A 26,425-nucleotide genomic window follows, 5' to 3' on the forward strand; every position below is an offset into this window, starting at 1 on the left:
TAGAATTTCACATACATTTTTCAATGAATGTTTTCCACATTGGGATTAAGATATCTTTCCAGGCATTAATTCCCTTTGTTCTCTTTTTAATCTATAGGAGGTCTTCTCCACCTTGCCACACCCATGGACCCTCTATTTTTGCTTCTCTACTACCTTAAAGAGGCTGATAAAGAGGTGAGTTTCCCAGTTTGGGATAATAACGGTAAGGAAACAGAATAGATTAGTTTTTGCTTGATCTCCACTCTCTCTTTTTAATGATCCAAATATAGATTCCCTACAATTTAGATTTAGTTTGGTTGGTATAGAACTCGCGTATCACGTGTGCTGCTGTGGATTAGGGAGACCTGAGAACTACCACCTTAATCTTGGAATAGTTTACCCGTGACTTCTGAGAATTGCCTCACCCTCTATGTTGTGTGTCTTATTTGTCTGACACAATCTAGCAATGAGAATTTTATCATTAAGTACGCACTAGTTTTGAAATACAATACAAATGCTAAAAAAATTGATCTCAGTGCATAGAAGTTTGGAAATTTTCATATAGTTTACATATTCATGGGTTCATCTTATTTAATCCTTAGACCAAATTTCCAAAACTTCTATTTTGTGGGAATATTAGTCGAGTTTGCTATAAATAGTGAAAGTAATAAAACTGAATTAAAACTTTAAGTCATCCTGTCTCCTGCTGCAGCTTAGCTTCTTTGATTTTCTTCCTTTCCTATATCCTGGGTCCCTTTGTGTGGATTAGTGAAGTTTTATTCCTTAGTTTAATCATGTTTCCTGTTATCTGGAAGCTACATAGGGCATACAAGCAGTGAGGCTAGTAAGCCATGGGTCTCTGGTGAACACAACTGGTTCTAATCGCCACCAGGAAGGCCTGGCAGTATTCAGAGAGGAGGTTAAAAACTTCATTTGTGCCCAGTTTGTTTTCTGTGATACATTAATGGAGAGAAAGCCACCAACCAGCCTTAGTACCTGCATTGATGAATGTTTTAAAGCTCCCCTCACCCATTTTTTTGTAATGTTTCCCTATTTCCCATTAAGACCATCACTGGTGGCTGAACCCTCACCCTGACCTTCTGGGAATCTCTGGGGACGCTATGGTTCATTCAAGTTGACAGGTGCAGAATGAAGCAGGGATCCTGCTCAAGGTGGTAGTTGGCTTTCATTGTAAACCATCTTCTCTTCTCAAATACTAGAAATGCACTTTAAAGTAACCCATGAGACAGTTAGGTATTTCATTCCCTACATTTTAGACGTGATCTTTTCCTGTTTAGTTAAATAAATATATTGGTACCTACTTTTAAAATGTTGACCTATTCTTTTTTAATCATAAGATTTATTTTAACATCACAAGAAATAATTCTTTATTCTAACTATCCCAACTGTTAATTAGCTTTATATGCAAAGCAAGTTGCTTATTACATTTTCTTTTTATGTGTATATGGTAAAGAAAACAAGAATGAAACATTACTATGAAATTATTATATCATGACTTTGTGAAGCAGAATATTGTTTTAAAGTAGTTAAATATTTAAAATACTGATTGATTGTGGAAGGATACAGATTAAGGTAGAAATCTAAAGACAGTAAGACTTGGGAATCTGTGAATTATTTTACTATCTAAAGGAAAAAGAAAACATTTAAAGTGAGGCATTTCTTGCCACTTTTAACCTAACAGAAAAGATGACAAGCTGTCACACATAGTACTGAATGAATGAGAACATTTCACCCTTGAAAAACAAAGAAAGCTGCATTTGCAGAAGGAAAACTGATCAGAAACAGTTTTTCTGTCTTAAAATGGAGTTGTCACTAACACAGAAAAGAAGAGGGAGCTGGAAGTGGGAGACGGGCTAAATGATGCAGCTTTTACAAACTCTGGTATCCCCAAGTCAGGGGGCTAGTAATTTAGACAGACTTCTCTCCATTCCTTAACTGGTAAAGTTAAGAAAAACAGTCTTAACTGAGAGGAAGAATGTTCTGTATTTCTGTTTCTCTACTTCTGGCCCATTGGTCACCAGGCCATACACACTTATCTAGCTGAACCCGATTTAATGTGTCTGCAGCTTCATTGTAATTATCCTTCTAGCTCTGTTTTCTTTTATTATAGTCTAAATTCGGAAGCATCATCAGACAGCCCTGACAGGAGTAGGTTCACTTTTAGTATTTTCCTTTTTGTCATGGTGTTTAAAGTCCTGAAGTGAGGAAGGAAGGGGAGCTGTACGCTCTGGGCTTGGCCTGAGCTTAGTCCTGGATGATGGTCAGGATACCTGCTCTGGGACCTTCCGCTTGTCCTTCTTTAAGTTAAACTGGTTGGACCAGCCCTAGGCAATCTCTACCATCTTGTAAATTTCCGTAGCTTCCAGTGCTTTTCTAGAATTTTGCTGCCCTGTTTTATTAGATAACTGTACCCCTGAGGTTGGAACCCCAGTGCTTTCAAGAGCTTCCTAAAGGAAACTGAGGGTCAGTTCTGGAGGCTTTCCCAATTTAGGGATTCTTTAGGTGGAACAAGTGGCTTTGAACTTACTTTAAAGGTCCGGCAATGAGGTAACATCTTTTTCTCTTTTTTTAATGTCTGAGTTTGTTGACTGCTATGCCTGCGTTCTGACTGACTAAAGTCTTTTTTCAGGGAAAGTTTCAGCCTCTAGATCAAGTTGTGGTGGACGACATGTTTCCAGATTGCATCTTACTGCTCAAACTTCCTGAACTTGAGAAGTTACTTCAACACGTGACAGAGGAAAAGGGTATAGTATACAGCCTTTGAAATCAGGCTATGGCTGCTAGAAAGGCCGGGCATCTGTCTGGGGATGTGGCTGCTTGAAGGCCCACGGAATGTAATGCTTATTCTCTGTGGGCCGTAGGGGAAACTGTCACCCAGATTGGCTTCCACTTGTCAATACTAGCCCTCCACTGTTTTGAATTGTTCATTTTCTGACATTCCAACCAATGAAATGTGGTGGCCTATATCCTATGGGACCAGGCTTCACAAGGCTTGTGCTTTAGTATCAGTTCTTTGAATTAGTCTAGGACTGACTTTCTGCTTCAAGTTTCTTATTTGTAAAAATTACGTAAAACCTATACCTTTATAGATTTAGGAGACATTTATTGGACATTTGTTAAGAACTGTACGTTGAACACTGGTGCTAGACTCTGGGAATACTTATAAATGAGACGTCATTCTGTCCCTCACTTTAGCTTGGAGTCTGATAGGAGCAAATGACAAGCAGTACAATGACAGTAGGGACTAATGGAAGTAATCTCTAAGTTTTCTGGTGATGTAAAGGACAAGCTTGTAACTTGGCCTGGGTTGGGTAGGAGTACAGGTCAGTGGGTACTGTGTTGCTCTCCGAGGGGGAAATAACCTCTGAGTGGAGTCCTAGAGGGATACCTCAGAGTAGCAGCACAACAGAGGAATGGATGTATGGAAAAGTTTGTCACATTCAGGAAGGTCCAAGGAGTTCAGTGTGGTCAGAGTATAGGATTCCAGGACGGATTTAGGTTAGGAAGGAAGGCTTCAGGTGGTGAAGGGCGTTATATCTGTGTGAACTTTACACAATGGTACGGAGTGTCAGCAAAGTTTGAAGCTGGAAACTGCAATAGGGTAGAGTATGTCGGGCAAGCTAAGGCCAGGTTCATGGAGGCCACTGCAGTGTGTAGGCGGGAGACGAGGGTAGGCTGACTTTAGGAGCCGGAACTAGAGGGAAGTAGCAATTTGGAGGTAGAGCCAACCCCCATTGGTAATTGGATGGTAGTCAGGCGTAGGAGGAGTCAAGGATAACTTTTGGGTTTGTGCCCATCCTGGAGACAGGGACATGGGTGGGAGGAACAGGCTGGGGGTAACGAAGAGATGAGTTTTAGATATTATTCATTGGAATTTTTAGAGGAGGAAGTGAGGCAGTGTGTATGAATGTGTTTTGACAAGTTAAACACTATACAAACCTAGCATCAAGGTCTCAAAAAACCATCCAAGTAGTTTCAGGGTTAATGTGGAAATGGTGTGGGAACCAAAACAACAGGCTGATAAGTTGTGGTTTTTTGGGGTCATAGACAGTTTGTCCAGCTATGGCAGTTCTTCTGGGACCAAGAAAGTGGAGATTCCAAGAAGTGTAAGCTTACAGTGGGAAAGGGGAGAACCTCATTGATTGCATTTTACATTTGAGGGTTCTACTAAATTCACACTTGGCCAGACTTAGAGCTCATTTTGGATCTGAGGGCTGTGTGATGCAAAGGTTTTATCAAAGCAGTCCATTAAAGACATTCCCTGATGCTGAGCTTGGCAGGAGACAGCAGTCTTTTTCTGGGTGACAAATGAGTAGTTCATAACCATTTCTGAAAGCTGAAGTAATGAGGAATAATTACAAGTCATTTTAATTGTGTCAAGTTAACACAAATTGAAAATGCAATTAGCTCTCATTATCCAAAATTCTTATAATAGTTATATAAGAACAGTTATCTTAAACCCAAACCCAGAAACCCAGATTCAGAGTTTTAACGCATTGACATTTGTTAGCTTATAGCCTCTTTCTGCCTTCTTGAATACCAAATCACTGACCTCTTATTGAATTGTTATCTGAACTTCTGTTCTAATGTCTTTCACTTCTCAACATTGCCTAGCTCTTGGAAGTTCTGCTGTATTAGAAGGAGAACCCTATGCTTACCTTGTTAGACTGGCTCTAAATAACCAGTTGTAAACTTCAAAATACTGTGCATTTCCCTTTGGAGTTTTATGGAAAAGACATCTATCTCAGTATGTTCTCTGTATACAGAACTCACATAAATAAAAATATTTTATATATTTTTTGTTCTGGGTCAAAAGGTGAAGCAAGTAATGTGGAATTGCTTCTGTATATTTTGATGAAGAGGCCTTTTTGAGGATGAGGCCTGAAAGATCTTATTATTTCTTTTTTTTTTAACTTTTTTTTTAAACCTTCCATTATTTTAAGATTTACAGACTGTAGTTCATTAGGGGAAGAGTTTGATTATGAAGAAAACTGCCAAGACATCGAGAGAATTGCATACATCTTTTACTGTGTGAAATTTAATCTGCATTACTTTGTGTTTTGCCTTACTGTCGTTAAAAAAGAAAGAAAGAAAAATTTGAGGCCTAGAGTTTTTAGAAACTTGGTATATATGAAGGTTGGTAATACATCTGCTTTCAAAATGAAAGTACGTGGGTAGGTGAAACAATTTTTTTAATGAAAAAAATTTTAAGTTTCAGGAAAAAGCTATCCGTATTATTTGTACCCAACCCCAATAATCAACAAATGTTAATATTTTGTTATAGTTGCTTTATATCTCTTTGGGGGGGAGAATTTATTTAGGAACAGTCTGGTAATCTGATTGCAGGATCTGATGGCCTGCAAGGAAAATAAAAAATGTATTTGCTATATAGTTTTGAACAAATCTTTCAAAGTTTTCAGCATTCTTTATGTGTAAAACGAAGAATTTCAAAAGTTGAGGGTATCTCCTGTATTCTTTTATACATTATAATTAGTATTCTGCAAATTGTTCTAAATAGTTGTTCTAAATCATAAAACTTTCATTCTCTTAGCTTTATACTGTTGAGATTTCTGAATGACCAACGAATTAACATTATTTAAGTATTGCTGTTTAGTAGTACCTAGTACCTACCACAAAGAGATACTTCAGGAATTAAGTGAAATAATACAAGTAAATCAGTGCCCAGAGAGTGCAGGGTATATAGTAAATGCTCAATAAGTGTTAGTACTATTGAGGCTTCCAAATTAGAAATTTTAAAAAAATTATTTGCTAAGTGACCAATATACATTCGTTTGATGGTCCATTTATTAATATATATTCAAGTGGTTCAAATAGGAGAATGGGGATAATCAGATAACTAAAATATCTTCCATATATAAGCATCTCTATGCTTATTATTTTGCATATATTATTGAATCCTTGCATTAATTCACTTTCATTTTTATTATAACCTGCATTTTTACAGATGAGGAAACTGAGGCTCATAGAGTTCATGTTAACGGACATAATAAAATTTGAAGTGGTAGAATCAAGATTTGAACCCTTGTCTATCTGACAGCAACTCTTTCCCTTTCTTCTTACAACTGTGTAACACTTCCAAAATACTATTAGAGTTTTCAGATTGTCTCATGTAAAACTAGAAACTTAAAAATATATATATATATTTTGTATGTCACCTCTTAATGATTTCCCTTTGTGAGTCAAAAAGAGAGAGACAGGTAAGGAGACAGAAAGAACTTCCATAACTTAAGGAAAAGGCAATTTTCTGATCTTGGCAGTGAGCTTTCAGTTTTCAAGGCACTATGTTATCCTGTTTTAATGATTGCTTTGGGTGCTGGCTACTTATTTGATTTGGGGGAATTATCCATTTATAAGTTAGTGTTTCGTTCCAGTCTTTGTGTTTTATTGCTAAGATTTTTAGGTAAGAAACAAAGAAGACTGCTAAAGAGTGGTCAGGTTATATCCATGACAAGGAGCAAAGATAGAGAAGAAAGCTGATGTTTTTAACTTCCATCCTCTCCACAGGCACTATGCAGATAGAGTAAACCCTGAAATACTCAAATTCCCCAGCCAGCTATTTTGATATTAGACTTCAGATGCTGTCTCAAAAGTCAATTACAGTACAGATCTGCTTAAGCCTGCTATGTCTATGAAAACCTTCCCCACTTGCCTTCTCCCTGCCGAATAAATCCAGCCACAGTTGTTTATATCCTGAATGATGATGGCGGTGACCTGAGTTAGCACTGCCTGCTTTATTAGTGAAGGAAATGATGTGTCTCTGTTTGCTAGCTCTGGAGCTCAGCACGTTTTTTGCCAAAGAAGCTCACATTCAGTGGAGAGATGACGGTGAAGGACTGCTAAAGCTTGATGAACTTCGTCCTGAGTGTAACTCTGTTTCATATTGCAAGCAAAGGCTGCGCTGCGCTGTCCAATGTGATTCACAGGAAGAGCCAGGAAAACTTACCTGATTAAAGTGCCCCAACCACAGTTGCCAAGTTTCCATCCCCAGGAGGCAGGGAAAAAAGAGACCATATGAGTTTCTCAGTTGTGGAAAACATTGAGAAAGTAGATGTGAAAATATGCTCTAGGCAGTTTGTTCAACAATACATCAGGGAAATTCGGGTTTGTGAACCGATTATCCAACTGCTGAACATGTTATTTAATTGTGGACTCACTTTTATTCCATCTTTATTTTGTAAACCCAATCTTTCCAGATGTTTGAGACCAGTTTTATAGGCACCAGGCACATTAGAGAAAGAAACCTTTCCAGCATATGTGCATATTATCTAACTTCCTAACTCTTGCAAATATTAAATTTAGGGCATGAACAAACATGTTATGGTATTTTTTCATAACTGTGGGTAATCTGTGGCCTTGGTGAGTATTTTAAATCTCCTTGCTTATAAAAATTTGTACATTTTAAAGTTAAGCCGTACTTTATGCACTTGGTCCTTGTGTAGCATTTTGGGATATTCAAGCTGGATATATTTTGTGATCATCTTGTCCAGGGAATGTTTAATTAAAAGTAAATTTATAATTTAAAAAACTTCCTAGGAAAAAACTCCAGGCCCAGCTAACTTCACTGGTGAATTTTGCCATACTTTAAGGAAGAAATAATACTCAAAAAAATAATGATACTTTCTCAAACTCTTTCAGAAATTATATGAAGAAGGAATATTTCCCAACTGATTTTGTGAAACCAGAATTACCCCAATATCAAAATCAAAAAGAAAAATTAAATAAATAGAGATATACCATGTTCATGAATTAGAAGACTCAATGTTATTAAGATGTCCATTCTCTCCAAGTTGATCTATAGATTTAATTATAGAAAATCCAGAAGTAGACCTACAGTTTTAAAGAGTTTTCAAGATAATCCAATGGGAGAAAGGATAGTCTTTTCAACAAATGACCAGGAAAAAACATCCCCATACGAAAAACAACATTGATTCCTCACTGCACAGTCATATAGAAAAATAACCTCAAAATGGATCACTAACTTAAATGCAAAAATGAAAACTATTAAACTTCTAGAAGAAAACCTTTGTGACCTTGGGGATAGGCAAATCTTTCTTAGGGCACAAAAACCACTAGCCATAAGAAAAAATTATAAATTACATTTCATCAAAATTAATAGCTTTTATTTTTTGAAAGACACCATTATGGAAAAAAGAAGATAAGCCACAGTTGGAAGAAACTGTTTACATGGCATATATGTATCTCAAATGCACAAAGAACTCTTTTAACACAATAATAAGGTGATATACAGCCCAGTAAAAAAATCAGCGAACAGTTTGAACAGACACTTCAGGAAAGAAGATTTATGGACACCCCATAGGCACATGAAAAAAATGTTCAATACCATTAGTCACTGGGGAAATGTAAATTAAAACCACAAGGAAATATGATTAATATCCACCAGAGAGGCTAAAATAAGAAAGACGGTACGTTGTGGAACAACTGGAACTCCCCTACCTGGCTAGTGGAAGCATAAAATCGTATAACTGGCAATTTCTTATGACTCAGTAATTCTGCTTCTAGATATGTACCCAAGACTTCTGAAAACATACGTGTGCCGTGCAAAGACTTGGGCAAGAATGTTCAGAGCACCCTCTGATTTTATAGCAACTTTTTAAAATTAGCCAAAAACTAGAAACAACCTAAATGTCCTTTAGTGGGTGAATGGGTAAACAACATGTGGAATATCCATACACAGGACACATACTCCATAATAGTAAGGAAGGAACTATTGCTAGCTGCAACAAAATGGAATAATCTCACAGAAATTATATTGAGGATGGTCACAAGAAAGTACTCACCTCAGTATTCCAGAATAAAGTAAAAACGAATCTATAATGATAGTAGATCAGTGGTTGTGTGAGTTCTGGGTAGGAATGGGAGAATTGACAGCAGAAGGGCTCAAGGGAACTTTCTGGGGTGATGGTTACATACAGTCATCCATGCTCCTCAAATTGTACACTTAAAAAGGATGTATTACTCATGAACAGTTACTAAATAAAACTGATTTTTTTTTAAAATGTAGTTACTGATCAGCACAAGACCTAAGCCTCCTGCTTTCTGACATAGTGTTTTGTGTGTTTGTTAGCTTTTTCCTCCCCCATTGTCCCCTACAAGATAATGTTGGCTCTTTCCCATCTCCCATGGAATCCAGTGATGGAATGTGGGGAGCAAGGTGGGAATGAGTAATGGCTCCGGGATTTGAGCCTGGGTATCCAGCAGGGTGGTTCGGGAGGAAGGTGGTTAGGCACAGCCTCAGCTCATAGCAGTTGGCATCCTCACTGGGTTTATTTGGTTTTGTTAGGATGAAGTCACCCAGGAGAAAGGTACAGTTGGCCTCAAAGGAGGAAGTGGAGCTAGAAAAGAATCCAAGGAAAAGTCATCAGAGATGTAGAAAAACCGAAAGAAAGGTTTTATAGAACCATGGCCGAGAGGTTTTTCCACAAATAACGGTCAGAAGTACTGAGGCGGGTGAAGAGCTCATTGATCTTCATAAACTGAACATCAGATCCACAGCTTTGCAGTCAGCTTGAGAAAGAATCCCGATGTCCCTGCTTACGAGCTCAGTGACTTTGGACAATTTACCGAACTTCTCTTAAACCCAGCCCTTTAAGAAGGGGACAAACAATGGTTTTCGCCGGCGATTCATTCTGAGCACTCCATGAGAAAATGTGTATAAGGAACGTAGCACAGGGCTGGATGTAAATCAGTTCTGATGCTATTATCAGTAACAGGTTGTCAGTTCTACTGTGTTCTTTGCTAATATTAAGTAAGTTTTGTTATGTGCCAGGTATTGTACTATCGGTTTTATATGGGTCAGCTCATTTAATAGGTGACTTCCCAAGATGACATTGTGCATTGCATGAGAGCCCGGGAAGTATGGCTCAGGACCTGTGGTCTGTGCTTCTGAAAGAGCATTTTCAAGAGGGAAAGGACTATTTCATCTTTTATGGCAGAATAGTGTTCCATTGTACATATATGATATACCACAGCTTCTTTATCCATTCATCTATTGAAGGACTCTTTGGTTGTTTCCATGTCTTAGCCACTGTAAATAAAGCTGCAAGGGTGGCAGAAGAGGGTAAAGGGGGTCAAATATATGGTGATGGAAGGAGAACTGACTGAGTGGTGAGCACAGAATGTGATATATAGCTGATGCATTGTAGAATTGTACACTTGAAACCTATATAATTTTACTAACCATTGTCACCCCAATAAACTTTTAATTAAAATAAAAAGAGGGAAAGGAGTAGCCTGCAGGGGGTCAGGAGTGAGGGAGAGGAAGGAAACTGGCAGATTGTAGAATGGTCTTTCAGGGAATCTGGAGGTAGAGCCAAGAGGGAAGTAAGTAGCCAAGTCAAGGTAGGATTTCTTAGGAGAGCCCTGAGCCCTGAGCTTTTTTGGAGATGATTTGTCTCAGGCAACGAACAGCACTTCTAAAATCCATTCAACAGTGATCGCTGTCTGCTCTAATGAATGTGGAGTGGGACATCGCCTCCAGGGAAGTTGAGTCCAGTCTCCTCGGTCTCAGTTAACAGCAGGCTGATGGCCCAGGCGGTCCTGGCTCCAGGGCAGTAGACCTTGCACCTTGGAGTTCTCAGGCTTCTGACAGGACGCATTCTCTTTTTGTTATTCCAGTGACATGTCCTGAGGAGATGGGTACAAAGGTCCCGCCCCCACTCCATCCTGCCTCCTGTTGCCCACAGTGCTGACAACCCAAAGCTGAAATGGGAAGGAAATGTACAGGAGCTAGAGCCAGGGACCTGCCAGCGCCTCCCCCACACAAACTATTTAGTGCAACTCAAGCAGTTTAACAGGCTGCGGAAAATGATCCCCAAATAAGCCATTTCCACTTCCCATTACAATTACAGAGGAGAGAAAGAGAAAACACCGTTCTCTATAACTCTAGGATGGCTCCCACAGAGTCACCCGCATCTGGCCTTAGGATTTCCAGTGGTCACAGGATAACTCCTGTGGAGGCAGCAGGCCAGGGGTGGAAGTGCTGCCTCTGCTGATTGCATGGAGACTGAGAAACCCTATGAATGAAGTGTTACCGAGGAAATAATGGTTCAGTGACATACGAGATAACGCTGGGTGGACTGTGGACAGGAAGTATAATTTATAAGATGTGAAACTTTTATCCCTATAAAAGGGCCACTGTGAGCCTATCATAAATCTAAATTCCCCTGAAACAGCAATGTTTATCTCGTAATACAGTGAAAGAGAGATACACATTTTCTTTTTTCTCTTAATCCCACCAGGACAATACTGATTAATTAACAAGATTTTTAAATTGTTTTTAATTTTTTGGTTTTGGTATGGAATGAAGTTCACAGGCATCTACATTTAATTTCAGTTGCATTTTCTGGGATTTCTATTTTTTTTAGAAAACAAAAGCCTTTCATTGAAAACATTGCGGCGAGCTGAAAATTATTCAGAAAAATGTTATCTTAGCTTGTTAATTTTCTGTTTTAAAAATTACGTTTTCTACAGATTTGTTAGTATAACTTGATGGTTTCTTAAACTCCCACTCATTTAATGTTTGGATGAAACCTAAGGTACCCAAATTCTGTTTTGGAATTCTTTTTAATGTCTCAGGTATGCTCTCGGATTTGTAAATTGAGTTTTTCAAGAACATAAACTATGAAATATTTTAAAATTATCTGTATGTGATATAACTTTATGAGTTTGTTTTTGTTTAACCCACTATGCTCAGTCTTTTTTTTCTTTTAATTTAATCCAGAAATAGACAAAAAGAAATATTATAAGTACAGCAAAGAGAAGACATTAAAGTGGCTGGAAAAAAAGGTATAGTACTTCTCCAGTGCCTACAGCAGAAAAAATTCAGTGCTCCTTTTTAAAAATCTTTAGAGAATATGGTAAATCTTTATCCAAAGACTCTTGTATTTCCAACTAAGAGAGGAAAACTGTATAGAGATACCCAATATGAGAAGAAATCTTTTACTTTTCGTCCTCCCTAACTCGTGTATCTCTGGACTTAGCTTGATATTTTCCTCTGACCTGTATCCCCATTTTCCTATGATCCTCACCACTGAACGAAAGTTCTTGCTGTTTGTTGGTGTAGAATCGAATCTAACAAGCCAGACAATACCAGGCAGGCCTGACGTGCCGTGCTACTGTTGGTCCTGCACGTATGTCAGGCTGTTGCTCACACAGCCAGGCAGAGGCCTGAGGCAGACTGAACGCAGGCTTAGAGGAAGTGTGGCCCACTGTGCGTCTGGATGCTGAAGAGGGGTCATCTTCCAGGCACACCCTGTGCCTTAGTAATGCTAAGAATTAGACCTCAGATAAGGTCTGGGGCAGTGTTTTCAAATTGATTCAGTAATTCACACCAGTATTTTTCTTGGAATGGCATGGAGTACAATGGGATAGGATAGAATAGGATGTATTAAAATTTAACAGAGTAAGGGCAAGTATTAAGTCTGGCTCTATGAAGTATGAAACATACTTATATGTGTGTTTGAGTATTGGGATGCTATGTATTTCTTACTCTGGGTTGTGACTAAAAAAAGAATACTTTGAAAGCCGTTGGTCTTAGGATGTAGTGTACTTTCACATGAAGAATCTCACTAGAGCAGAACTATTGCTGACAGTTTTTGCAAGTCAGTAGATACCAGCAGTTACAGTACTGATTCCTAAGATTCTCTTCTATCATATATCTTGTCTTCCATCTTGTGAAAAATGTGTTTGTGTGTCATATGTTACTGGGCACATTAGGAGTCTGGGAACATGGGAACGAACCTTGTAGAATTACTCAGGTACCTACAGTACAGAGTAGTGAAAAGATTTTAAAGTACCCCCATGTTTCACTTTTCATTTGCCTTTATAGTCAACGTGAAGTATGAGTATTAAGTGCTGAACAAAATCGTGGCATTTAATTTTTGCTCTTAGCACATGATAATGACACGAATAGCAAAGTTTCTATTTATTGATCGTGTTTCCTTTCTTAAATTCCTAGGAAGTGGGAAATTTAAATTATTTTGTTTCGAAATTTATTACATATAAACTTTGTGTCAGGTTCTATTCTAAGGGCCTTACATGTAGTAACTCATTTAAGCCTCATAACAGCCCTATGAGAGCGATACTATTTTTGTCCCTATTTCACAGAGAGGTTACGTAACTAGCCCACGGTCACAGAGCTAACCCAAGCAGCCTGATTCCAGAGTCAGTGCTCTCATATTGTGTAGCCCTTAGAAAGTCCATGGGTTGAGACCATCCCGAAACGCTGCAGCTGCTGCTCAGCTTTTCTCCAAATGTATAGCTCTCTCTCATCTTCTGACATCAGCTAAAGAAATACTTCTTCCTGGATCGTAAATGGATTGAGGACCATCTGGAAAATTGTGCATTTCTATAGTTCAAAATACCCTAATATTCCCCTTTTACTTCATAGGTAAATCAGACTGTGGCAGCATTAAAAACCAATCACATAAATGTTGGTGCCCGGGTACAGTCAAGTGCATTTTTCTCCAGCCACCAAGTTTCCAGTGACAAGGAAGGTAAGTAAATTGTTTCATCGCAAATGATTGTTGTCTGGAGTAAGTTGCTTACATATAAATGCCTGTCTTAATGATTTTAAAATCTTGTCTCAGAAGCTGCACAGTCTTACCAGTGTACTACGTGTACTCATAGATCTTGTGGCAAGTGTGCATTTTATATCAGAACCAAATAATACTTTTACTATAGATCATGATTGTGTCACTAATTGATAGTTAAACATTCATTCAGCAAATATTTATTTCGTACTAACAATAACAACCCTCACAGTGCTGGCTTTCATTTATTGAGGGTGTATTGTGTGCCAAGGCCTTTTACTAGGTTGCCAGTGTACACACATTATCTCATCTGACCCCAGTAAGTCTCATTTAACAATGAGATTCTTGCGGCTGTGGCCAAACTTGCAACGCTAGTAAAGGTTAAAGCCGAGCTACTAATGGAGCTGGTCTGACCTTTGTGCTCACACTCAACTTTCCTGTACTGTTCGTGAGGCACAGCGTGCCCAGAGAGCTGCATGTGTTGGCATCTTTCTCTCAAGAAGCGTATGTCCTCCTGTAGGTCTCAATATTTCAATTTTAGATGAAAAATTAATTCACTTGGTACTGTTTTCTTCTTTGAGGTTATTAAGGTACATTCTTTTGCTTTTCCCAGTGTAGTATACATATATATAATAAAAATAGCTATATAATGCAATTAACATTCTCAAATGGTAGGAAAGGACAGAAATTATTCACACTAAGCTCTAGTTCAGTGTTCCTCTGTTCTGGGTATAAAATTCTGAAACATCTCACATTAGTCATTAGAAAAATAAAAACTAGGAACAGTGGCTTGTTTGTAATTGATGGTGGTTGAGACACTCTTTGATTTGCAGAAATATACCTTAAACACCTCGCCCAGGCAGATGATACCTGGCGCCAGCCATTCTGCACGTGGTGGACCTCTGCCTTGCCTTGCTGAGTTTGCCAATTATCGGGGTTTTGGGTTGGTTTTAACAAAAGAAGAGCAGGAATTGAATCGGATGGATGGATGGACGGACGGACGGACGGATAAATAAAAACATAGATTTTTTTTTTTTAAGTAGGAGAAAGGATGTTAACAGATTGTTTAGACAGATCTCATTTTAAAAATGAAACACTATGATCTCAGCGAAGTAGATGACTTATCCAAGGTCACCCATCCTGGCGAGTAAGGCCAGGTCTTCTTTTCCAAGTCCAGTGTTTTTACCAATCTCTAAATATAAGGGTGTGGGTTTGGCTATATTGTCATTTAGGGTTTCAGCCATAAAATCAGCTTTATACTCTTTACGCTAGTTCCTTTTTTCGGTCTTTAGTTTGATATATTACCAGAAGCAGCAAACAAACGATATGTTGGCATTCTTACTATCATTTTGTATATTCATGACTCACTGGATAATTATTAGCACAGAACCATGAGAACGTTTTGAGAAGAACTGGGTGGTAACTTTCAGTTCCACATTGGCAGTGAAAGTCTCTTACTGAAGAGTTTTTGAGATCAGGTGGTCCAGGCAGCAGTTACTTTCTAACTAACACTGGGGCAAATTCTTATCTTAACTTGAAGGCAAAAGACAAAGGAAAAAAAGAAGCGAATGACTATCCTAGCAGCAAACCTGGGACATTGCTTTTGATAGTTTATATCGCCATGTGATTATCCCATCTTATGATTAAGTTTGACTATCCCCCAGTCTTCTGCATAAAATACTGAACAAAGGAGCAGTGCTTTAAAACAGATTTTATTGTCTTATGTAACTAGATTTAATGAATACACATTTTAGTATTGAGGATCCAGATGCTTTGGAATTAATGATTATACACTCTGCTGAGTTTAGTTTTTTTACATTTTTTAAGGCATTTTATTAGTTTGGGAGTATATATAATGTTCAGGACTCTTATAAAGCAAGTACTTAATAGACATGTTATTTCTCTTAAATGAGTATACATTGCGGTTCTATAATTAGATTTATTCTGTATTCAAACAGACCTAGAAACGATTAGTCTTTTAAAAAGACATGAATATTTCACATTGTTACAGCCGATTTTTCAACTTTATTTGTATTTAAGGGCTTCAACTAAAAAACCAACCCTGTATTTTTGTTTTAACTATCATTTAGTGGGTATCTACTATGTTGTACTTGTATTATCTTATCTTTGATATCATCTTATATCCTATCTCATCCATCATATCACCCTACTACTCTGACATAGATATTAGCATCCCCGTTTTACAAAGGAGGACACGGGCTAGGAGCTTAAGTGAGTCTCTAAGGCCAAATAGACCCAGAATTTGAACTCTGGTCAATTTGACTTAAAAACTACCATAATTATTACTAATTTTTTTTCTTTCATTCTCCATTTTGTTTCTTTCAGAGGATTATATTTGTTATGCCCATGGTCTGATATCTGATTACATTCCTAAAGAATTAAGTGATGACTTAGCTAAACATTTAAAGTAAGTATTGTTCATCTTTAGTCATAATTAAGAAGTACCTTTTTGCTTCTAGGTTTTCCAGAAGTAGGGTATCTTTGTGCCTTATCATGTCACTCCTTCTGATAAGTTCTCCTTGAGTTATGTCATAGGCTCTGTGGTTTGAAAGTGATTTTTAATGGACATTCATTGATTGAAATGAATTCATTTAGTGGAAACCAATTGTAGGAACTTGTGTCAGGACTGGAATTATTGGTTGGTATGACTTCTGATGGTGAACTATGTTAAAATTTTCTCTCCAGATAGACTTAACAAATTTGGTTCTTTGTGGTCATTTTAATAGAAATAAAATGGGAAGGAAAGAGTAGATGGCATGTAGAATATTTTTGCAAGTTACATTTAAAGGTTCTGTACCATTTTCACTGTCATTAAATGTTCACTAAGAACCTTTGTTATGCCTAGCACTTGGAACCCAAGGAAAAACACAACCTGGCCTTTGAGGGCAGAAGAAAGGTTTAAGAATGACTTGATTTGTGTTTCTTCCTTTGTAAAGATCTTTGATATAATAAAAAAGACTTTATCTTAGGCTGAAAAAAAATGTTATTTCCAGAATTTAGTAACTGTTGTTAAGACTTTATGAGTGATAATTTAATAGCTTTGCCCGATCCTTATAATAGCTTTATCCTCTGACACATGAAGGTAAAGTAACTTTTTAATAGATACAGTTGCTGTTCTTAGTAAATTGCATAGGCCCTACTTTAAAAAACAATTAGTAGTTAAAGTGTGTTGAAAGCCTGCTTTAAATTGATAACCATATCCTTCTGTTTAGTATCTCCGTGGAGTTTTTAGTCACTGTTTATTTCGTTAGAGACCTTATGTCTTTGTACTCCTTTTTTTCTCTTAGATTCTTTTCTTTCCACTGAAATTTTTAAGTTTTCAGTAAAGATTTGGGGAGAAAGATATGTCAATTAAACTTATTTTTAATGAGAGAAAGATAAATTTTGTGTGGCTTTTGTCAACAGTTAAAATCATTTTAACTTTTAAATATATACTAGATTGATCATTTATGAAAAAAATACTACAATGCCAAAATGCAAATTTATGGTGGCTAAAGAAAAGCAATTCCATTTCAACAAATGAGTTCTAGTTTTACTTTTCAGTTCAAACAATTTCTATATAAGGAGTTAAGTAGTGAAATGAAGGTTTATTCATTTAGAGAAATTTCATTCTTCACACTGAGATGATTGTTCAATAAAATATATGGTGGTGAAGCTACCAGAAGAAGGCAGGACTTACTAAATAAATGTCAAGTTGGCCCAGTCTTTCTGTTTGCTTGTCTATGAAAATCATGATTGTGATTCTTATTTTTTACTCCTTAGGCTTCCAGAACCTTCAGCTTCAATGCCAAGCCCTCCTTCAAAGGTAAGATATCTTTGCGACTAAGATACCTTGGGGAAAAATGTCATACTTTTATCACGTAAGTTTAGTTTGTTCTAGAGTATTTTAAAGCATACTAAATCCACCTTGCATGGGTGATGTCATGTGGAATAAAGATTGTACTGGGCTCTCCATCAATATTTTTTTATTTTTATAGATTTTACCTGAATAATAAAGTGCTATCAAAACCCAATAAGAGTTGATTTAGCCAGATACCTACATAAAAATATTATAAATATATAAGGAAATTAAATATTCTTGAATGAGCCAGATCCTGTAGTTAATTTTGTTAATCACCATGAATTCTTTATATATAACTAAAACTTATTTTGCCAGATCGAATTGTCACTGGCACAAAGGTACAGAGCATGATCTTTGTAACACAAAGGACCCTCTGAGCAAGGATGACCACCCTTCTTTTTTATGTACTTGAAGTGATCAACGCAGTTTGTGTGTAATCCTCTGTCTGTTAGTGGGACGCCTTTTCCTCTTCCAGATGTTCTCCAACGGCCACCCACAGCTCCTCTGCACTGTGGACCACAGCTTGTGTTTGTCTCCCAGGTTGGGAGAACAGAGCAGCCAGTCCTCAACCACACCTGGAGGCACACTGCACAGGGCTGAGCTCGGGCAGAATGCACCCTGCACCTTCCTGTCAGTGAGCTCATTCTCCTGCTAGCAGAATAGTAGATGCTTTGACAATGTGAAGTGGACATATGGTGGATGAGAGACAATTGCCTTTTTCCCCCGCCTTCAAGGTGGTCAGCGTGCTCGGGATTGTTTTGTATCATGTCCTATTTGGAGGTGGTAGCTCCAAAAAAATTTATTACTTTGACTTTTAGAAGAGGAAGGAAAATTTACAGTACATCAGTGTGAATTATGGGCCATTTCCAGCTGACTGTCTGAGGTTCATCTTTTACTCTCTGAAAGAATAGTGCGGGGCAGAAGTCAGTTGCTGTAAGATCTCAGGTCAGATCCACACTTCTTCCACTCCAGTAGTCGCCTGTCTCTGACAGTGGCCCTCGGGTCACAGACATAATTGTCTGATTGTAACTAAGAGGATAAGCATATTTGCTTTTTTTTTATTTCTCTCCTTCCACAAACCAAATATATTTCTTTCTCTCAAATTCTTCCTTGGTAACTTAGAGATCATTCATGAATGGCTTCTTAAAGGTTTTAGCCTTTGATTCTATCTCGGGTAGTGCGTTTCATAAGTTTATTGTTCTCGGACCCCGTTTTTTGTTTCCTTATTTTCATTTCCAAAATTTAAGGTGTTTGTGATTTCTTCATTTACGATTTAGATCAGGGGTCAGCAAACTTACTCTGTAAAGGCCAGATAGTAAATATTTTAGGTTTCATGAAGCAGATGGTTTCTGTCACAGCTACTCAACTCTTCTGTTGTAGTGCAGAGACAGCCACAAACAATTCATAAGCGACCCTGCGCGGCTGTGATCCAGTAGAACTTCAGTTATAAAAGCAGGCAGCCGGTGGTTTTGGCCCATGGACAACAGTTTGTCAAACCCTCATTTAGAACTCGGCATCTTGTTTCTCCTAAATCTCAGCCTTACCTCCTGGATTATTTTAGTTGCTTTTTGAAATCGCCTACTCTATGGAGTCTTCCTGGGGCTCCAGTGTACGCATTGCAAACTGCCCTGGGTGATGTACCGTAGTTTAAAGAAGCATAGGGTGATGTCTTCTGCTAGCTTTCCTATCTGTGGCCAGCAGTTGATTGATTTTTATAGTAATAATAGTTGATTGTTTTCAGGAAATGCATTCCAGTGGCTATTAGGTTTCTTTTTATCTGTGTAGTAATCGATAGCACGGAGCCTGTCATCCTTAATAATATGTTTTGCAGTATTTTCTTACTATTGTATGTTTGCCTGTGTTGAAACTCAGCTTCTAACCCTCACCACCTTCCATCTTTTGAATTTATCACTGTCAGCTTGCAGAGATGAATACAATCAGTGGATCTGAAGATGTTCCTGAGATCCTTCTTGCAAATCATTTATAAGCATAGGACCAATCCATCCTAGCATTAATTCCTGCGGTCCTCTGCCATTTTTTCTTCTCTTTCCAGACTGTGCCCATTTTGTCATACCCTTTGTTACTGTCTTTCTTTTTCTTCTGAAACATTCTCCCAAATCCATAGTGATTCAGTCTTTTAAATAACAAAAATCTAAGTAAATCTAACAATTATGGTTTTTCTCCAACATATTCACAGTGTGCTGAGAATAACATAAAAACTACTTATGTGCAAAGGCCTACCACAATCATTTTCTTTTTTATAAGTACTTACAATTGTTGTCTTGTTTGATAGTGAGCCATTAAATCACCTGAAGAAGTCAGTCATCTAATTAAATGATTGATATTTATAAGGAAGCATCTTCAATCTTAAGCTCTTGCTATGAACTCTTTTTTCTTTGGCTTGTCAGAAAAAGTGAACATGCCTAAGTGTTTATAATGACATGTGTACTAGAACATTTTGGCAGAGAGGATGAAAGCAAACATCCTCATAACATGAAGCTTTTTACCATGTGAAGCTATTACGCCTTCATCATTATTCCCTGAGTTCTCTCCCGGTTGCAGATACTTTCCTGCTAAAAGCATGCATCACCCAAACACCCTTTACTGCCTTAATTTTAGTAGAAACGTGTGTGCTTAAGAAAGTTGCTTGTACATCTGCATTCACTTTGCTGGTAGGTAGTTCACACAGGAAAAGCTAGTGTTTTTCTTTTGCTTGAGGTGGCTGTGCGGCCAAGAGAAGGTTTTGCCCCATTATGTGATATATTCCCTGTTTGCTGCACTGAAGAATTTCAAGACGTGTTGTTCTGTCCCGTGTTAAACATGTGCTGTGGCGTCTTTTAGCAATAACTCTACCTGTTTTTTGTTTAGCAATAGCTGGGGTGTGAAAGTGAAGCCGGGAACAAATCTGTATTTCCTAGAGTGAATCCACGTTGGGTCTTGTCAACTTGGTGTCTCCACAGAGAGTTTGAAGATCCGTCCAATTCCGAGTTGGGATCACTGTGTAGTCAGTGTTCCAATGTTAAACATCAAAACTTATCTGCCCTGCTATGTGCCTTTTACATAATAAATGTGACACCATTTCTTCTATAATGTCAACAGTAAGGCTATAGTCTAGCTCTTGACAATATTCTTATGTTCGTTAGTGCAAAGCGTCGTGTGAAAGGTGAAAACACGAAGTGAAGGGTGACCTAGTCATACGGGGCCTAATGGAAAGAGCACTTGTACAAAAACAGATTTCGCCCCAAGTCCTCCACTAGTAGCCTTGGGCTGTTCATTTAACCTCTCTGTGTTTCCTTCTCCTGCTGGCTGCTTGCTTTGTAAGGTTGTTCTGTGTGGATAAAATGACATCATTGACTTGAAAGGAAATTAAGAACATGAAGCTATACAAAGCTGGTAACGAGCTATATTCCTAAGCTGACATTCCACCAGCTCAGGAGGTGAATGACGTGGGGGTTCTGGCTGGACACCTGGCCCCCTTAAAGGAAATTTCCATCTTTGCTTCTGTGCCTATGTTCACCCCTTACACTGTCCTGGAGATTCAGCAGTCACTGTCCCTGGCACATATGAACTGTGTGGTTGGTACTGCTTGACTGCCGAGAGGCTGGGGCTGGGGCCTGCCGAATTATATCCGCCCATCACCAGACCTCCTCACAAGGGCTGTGTGACTTAGTTCCCTAGATAATCAGCAAAATGTGAAAGAGCTTTTAAAAGGGAGCCCTTTGCAGGGTCACTTGGGCTCATTTGGCCTCGATGTGGGTCCAAATTGCACATATTGATTCTTTTTAAATGGATGGATGGGTCAAGGTGATGTTTGACACTTCACTGCTCTAACATTACAGAAAGTAAAGTTATCGGATGAGCCCGTAGAAGCAAAAGAAGATTACACTAAGTTTAATACTAAAGATTTGAAGACTGAAAAGGTATGTGTGTCCAGGTGTAGTGGATGCGCATGGGCTCAGTGGGAGGTGCTGCTCGGGCACGCCCGGAAACGGGTGCGTGCTTGATAGTGATCTCCCGATTTTAACCAGGAAGAATTATTAACTTGTGTTTATGTGACTTAATCATCAATTCATACTTGTGAATGGCAATGAAAATATCAAGCAAGGCATACTTCAGGAATCAAAGGAACGCAATATACTTAGCAAGAGTGTACCTAAACTTTGCTATGTATTCAGTGATGGGGGGGCGGGGGGACTAACTGCCACAGGTAATGTTTTGTCAATTGCTGCCGAGGAGCTTCCCAGAAATTATAACAATGACAAAAATTAAGAAACCCACCCTTCAGTATCACTTCTGCAAATGTTTTTATAACATTTCTTACTAAGTTTTATCTAATACACACATTATAAATATATATGTGTAGCTTTTTAAATTGGCATTGTTTTATACATACCGAGGGTGCCAACAAAATGTATACAAGTGGACACTTTGGTCAGTGTTGCTCAAGCAGTTCACCACAATCAGCAGTGTCTAGACACTGATGGTAACCACTTTGAGCACCTCTTGTAATTGCAGAAGTCCAGCGTGACTTGTATTCATCTTTTGTTACCAGTATATATTGAGTATTACAAGTTAATATAGTTTTTCTTTCTTAAAATGTGGATACATTTTTTTGGCACCCCTTGTATGTATAGTTTTGGGTTCTGCCTTTTAATTTCTGACTTGTGAAAATGTTCACGTCATTAAACATTCTTTAAAATGTATTAATTTTTCATCATATTCAATCGTGTGTTATTTTATTTCACCATATGAAATATAATTCATTGAATCGTTCCCCTACTTTTGGACACATAGGTCACTTCTGCTTTTTTTATTTTTTATTTTTATGAAGTGATTCACATTCTTATTTATAGTCTGCATTTCTGATTTTTTTCATTGACACAATTTAAAACTAAGTAACAGTTTAAAAAAAAATGAGCTCTTTCCATAATTGTTGTGATATACATAATATGAGTTGTGATCAAAATACAGTGAATGTTTAAATTTTTAAAAAGTTATTACAGTAAAAGACACATTGCCATGAATCCCCTTCAAACTAGTCCCCCTTGAACACACTTATCCCATCATTCTTGCCACTTTCTGAAGCAGTTCTGGAAGTCCTCTTTCATGTCTTTACTTCATCCTCCATCATGACAATGCCTGTCACACATCGATACTGGTACAGCAATTTCTGTCAAATAAAAACATTACAGTGTGTCCTCATCCACCTTATTCACCGGATCTGGCACCATGCAACTTCTCGCTTTTCCCCAAAGTCAAAATGACCATGAAAGGTAGATATTTTGAATTGATTCAGGACATCGAGGCAGCCACAACAGTGCAACAAAAGACACTCACAAAAGAAGACTTCAGAACTGCTTCTGAAAGTGGCAAGAACAATGGGATGCGCGTGTTCAAAGCGAGGGGGAGGATTTTGAGGGGGATTAATGGCAGTGTGTCTTTTACTGTAATAAGTTTTTAAATTTAAATATTCACTGTATTTTTTGATCACACCTTGTAAAATGCTTTCCAAAAATTTAATAGAAATTTGGACTCCCAACCATTATTCCTGATGAGTATTCATCTTGCATTCTTGACAACATTGAGTATTATGTTTATTCTTGAAAATTTTTGCCTATGCAATTAGGCTACATTTCTTTAACTAGAAAGCTTAGTTGTTTTTCCAAATGCTTATTGCTCATGTGCATTTTTGCAAATTGTCAGTTCATGTCTTTTGCCTGTTTTTGTATTGAATAGTAATGTTTTCCTTGTTGATTTATAAGAGCTCATTCTAAATTAAGGCTGTTAACACTTTTCATGACATATAAGATACAAATAATTTTCCAGTTGTGTTTAGACTATTCATTTGATTTTTAACCATTTTAAGATCTTCTGAGGATTAAATATAGGAATTACTTTTCTTTATGATTTTCTCAGTATTTTTATGCTTAGAAAGCCCTTGCCTATCCCAAGATGAATCAATTTCCACTTAGATTTTCATAACATTTACTCCCTTTATAGTTTAAAGGGTTTTTTGGGGGGGGTTTTAATCAATTTTATTCTTTAATTTACATGTAATTTATCTGGGCATGTGATATTAGAGGATAAGCCAACTTAGAGATGGCTAAATAGCTGTTTATCTCCATGCTTTCTGTAAGCAGGGACATTTTTTAGTTTCTCTGTGAGAACTATTTCTGCCTCACCCTTCCAACTGCCCATTGTATCCCCTTGGGCACAGCACCAGTGAGATAAGGGGTTGGACCAGATGTCAGTTAAATGCAGGGGATACATAAATAACTTATCTCAAAGAGACTGTCACTTTTCACTATCCAGGCAGAAAATAAGGCCACTAAATTATAAGTGACAGAATGTGAGAAGCAAAATTTCAAGGATCATAAACTGTGCCTTTAAAAGATACTTTGGCAATGATTTTGTCTCACATTTCCCAGGAAGGCAGCTGATTTCTTTCTCTGCTGAGTCCCATTATTTCTACTTCTGCTCAACAAGTTGTGATGCATCAAAGTAAAATCAGCTGCTATTTACCTTCTGCTAGGACATGACACACACAAAAAAAAGTGACCAGGAAGAGATAAAAATTTACAAGGCAGAGATATTTGAAGTCAGCTTTTTGGAAAGTATTTCTTTGTTGGAAGGAAAATGGGGCAGCTAGCTGATCCAGATGCTTTGCAATACAGGTTATCTTTTGAATATAATATAGTGTTGTCCTTGGTTTCCCATAAAGCCTCTGAATAAAATCAGATGGTAAATTGGTGTGAATTATTCATCATGTAATAATACAAGGCTGTAATTCCTCTTTCTGACAATTGCTGCCTGTGTCAGTTCTATTGTTTGTGTTATTGCACTTAATGTACCCTCCAGAATTATTGCCCCTAAAGTAAACCATTGGTTGTACCATTCCACTCTTTAGAAGGCAGCAGTTTGTCTGTTGCCTCTTTTAATATATTTTGTCTCTTAGGTCTGAATTCTAAAGAGAAATCAGAACTTTTTTTTAATAACTCCCTTATGAAGCATGTTAGCAGCAAATGATTATCTCCCTTAACGAACCTTGAGACATGCATGGTCTGGTTTGATTTGCATGTATGATGTATAAATGTTACATTCGTAACAATTTTTCTCTTATTTTCATTAACAGAAAAATAGCAAAATGACTGCAGCTCAGAAGGCTTTGGCTAAAGTTGACAAGAGTGGAATGAAAAGTATTGATTCCTTTTTTGGTGTAAAAACTAAAAAAAATGTTGGAAAGATTTGAAACTGAAAATGAAATCTAGCAAAAATATTTTCCTTTTACATGTTCCATTTTTGTCCTTCTTCCATGTCACTGTACTTCCTGACCCTTAATCACCACCTTTTGAAATAAAAAAAAAAAATGCAGTTTTCAGATTCATTTGAACATTTCTTTATATTTGATTTTTATGTTCCTGAACAAAATATGGGAAAGTAATTGTGTAACTAAATGGCTTGTGGACTTTGGAGTCTTCTTTGACATGATGAAAAGTAATCAAGTGAATAGAATTAACCTCTAGCACCACAATTTCCTCAATAAACTTACATGTGACAATATTTGAGTGTATGCCTGTTATTTTATGCAACTTTGCCACATGATAGCTATAGCAATATGATTTTCAATATATTGAGAAAAATCAGATAGCAAAACTAGCTGATAAACTACTAGTTTTTAAAAGCCTTTAGATTTTGGCTTTTGTTTAGTGGTATTTTCTGTTTTATGAATACATGTTCTTTGTAGAAAATAGAGAAAAGTATAAAAAAATTATATTCTCCCAATTCTTCATTACCCAGAGATAATATGATGCATTTTCTTATAATAATAATTTTAATTATAATTTTGTAAACTTTTTTCTGGACATCATTTTGTGAGCATTTTTCTAAGCTATTAAAGTATTTTTCATAAATATGTTTTTTTAATAACTAATTGTTTTCTTTAAATTAAAGTTAATTGGGGCAACAATTGTTAGTAAAGTGACATAGATTTCAGGTGTACAATTCTGTAATACATTATCTGTATCTCACATTGTGTGTTCTCCACCCAGGGTCAGTTCTCTTTCCATCACCATGTATTAGACCCCATTTACCCTCTTCTAGAGCCCTCCTTCCCCTTACCCTCTGATAACCCCTAAACTATTGTCTGTGTCTATGAGTTTTTGTTTCTTCATTTGTTAGTCTTGTTCTTTTGTTGTTTTCAGTTTTATATACCACGTATCAGTGAAATCACATGGTTCTCTACTTTTTCTGTCTGACTTATTTTGCTTAGCATTATAATCTCAAGATCCATCCATGTTGTCAGAAATGGTACTATTTCATATTTTATTTATGATTTTTTGTATCTATGTTCAAAAGTAATATTGCTGCTAGGCTTTAGTGTCAGAAGTATTCTAGCTTTACATCATTCCCAGTGTTCTGGAAGGAATAATATTGCATAAGAATAATCTATTTCTGGAAAATTTAAAAGAATATAAGTGGTAAAATTGTCTAGCACTGAGCCTTCTTTTGTTGTTGTTGTAATCTTTAATTTGGAAGAATAAATCTTCATCAAACATTTACCGACATTTTAGAATCTACTGATGATTTTCTAACTCCATCATTTCTTCTACACTTACTTCTTTTATATTTAGTTGGCATTTTTCTCTAAGGAAGAGCTTTCCCTTCTCCACTTATTTATTCATTTATAAACTTATCAGTATGGACTTGAAGATTTTTATTTTATCTAGTGGGTTATATTATTTTATTTATTTATTTTGATGCTCATATTGTCTCAGTGGGAGCCCCTTCAAGCTGGATGCTGTATCTTTGTGGTATATTCTTATCATTTTTTAATACTCCCTTCTTCCACAACAGGCTCTCCAGGCTCTTGTACATTCTCTGCCCAAGCCCTGGAATTGGCTTTTTTCCCAAGGAGCCAACGTTTCTTTTTATAAAGGAATATTTTTTTATTATGTGCAGTATAATGATTGAATTTTGAATGTTAAACTAACTT

The 26,425-nt window shown here is 37.2% G+C and overlaps 1 protein-coding gene across 5 annotated transcripts in view; it reads left to right on the forward strand.

Moving 5' to 3' along the window:
• RNASEH2B (ribonuclease H2 subunit B) overlaps positions 1–25,924 on the forward strand; it is a 55,485-nt gene extending 29,561 nt beyond the window's left edge. For all 5 annotated transcript variants that reach the window (XM_081045929.1, XM_081045930.1, XM_081045932.1 and 2 more), the window contains exons 4-11: positions 98–174; positions 2,630–2,744; positions 11,762–11,826; positions 13,430–13,535; positions 15,918–15,999; positions 17,355–17,397; positions 21,273–21,353; positions 24,566–25,924. In XM_081045929.1, the coding sequence (XP_080902055.1) occupies positions 98–174; positions 2,630–2,744; positions 11,762–11,826; positions 13,430–13,535; positions 15,918–15,999; positions 17,355–17,397; positions 21,273–21,353; positions 24,566–24,682 (686 nt within the window). In that variant the 3' untranslated portion in view covers positions 24,683–25,924. The remainder of the gene's footprint in view (positions 1–97; positions 175–2,629; positions 2,745–11,761; positions 11,827–13,429; positions 13,536–15,917; positions 16,000–17,354; positions 17,398–21,272; positions 21,354–24,565) is intronic.
• Positions 25,925–26,425: the final 501 nt, after the last annotated feature.

Source organism: Rhinolophus hipposideros, assembly GCF_964194185.1.
Source record: "Rhinolophus hipposideros genome assembly, chromosome: 4".
NCBI lineage: Eukaryota > Metazoa > Chordata > Mammalia > Chiroptera > Rhinolophidae > Rhinolophus > Rhinolophus hipposideros.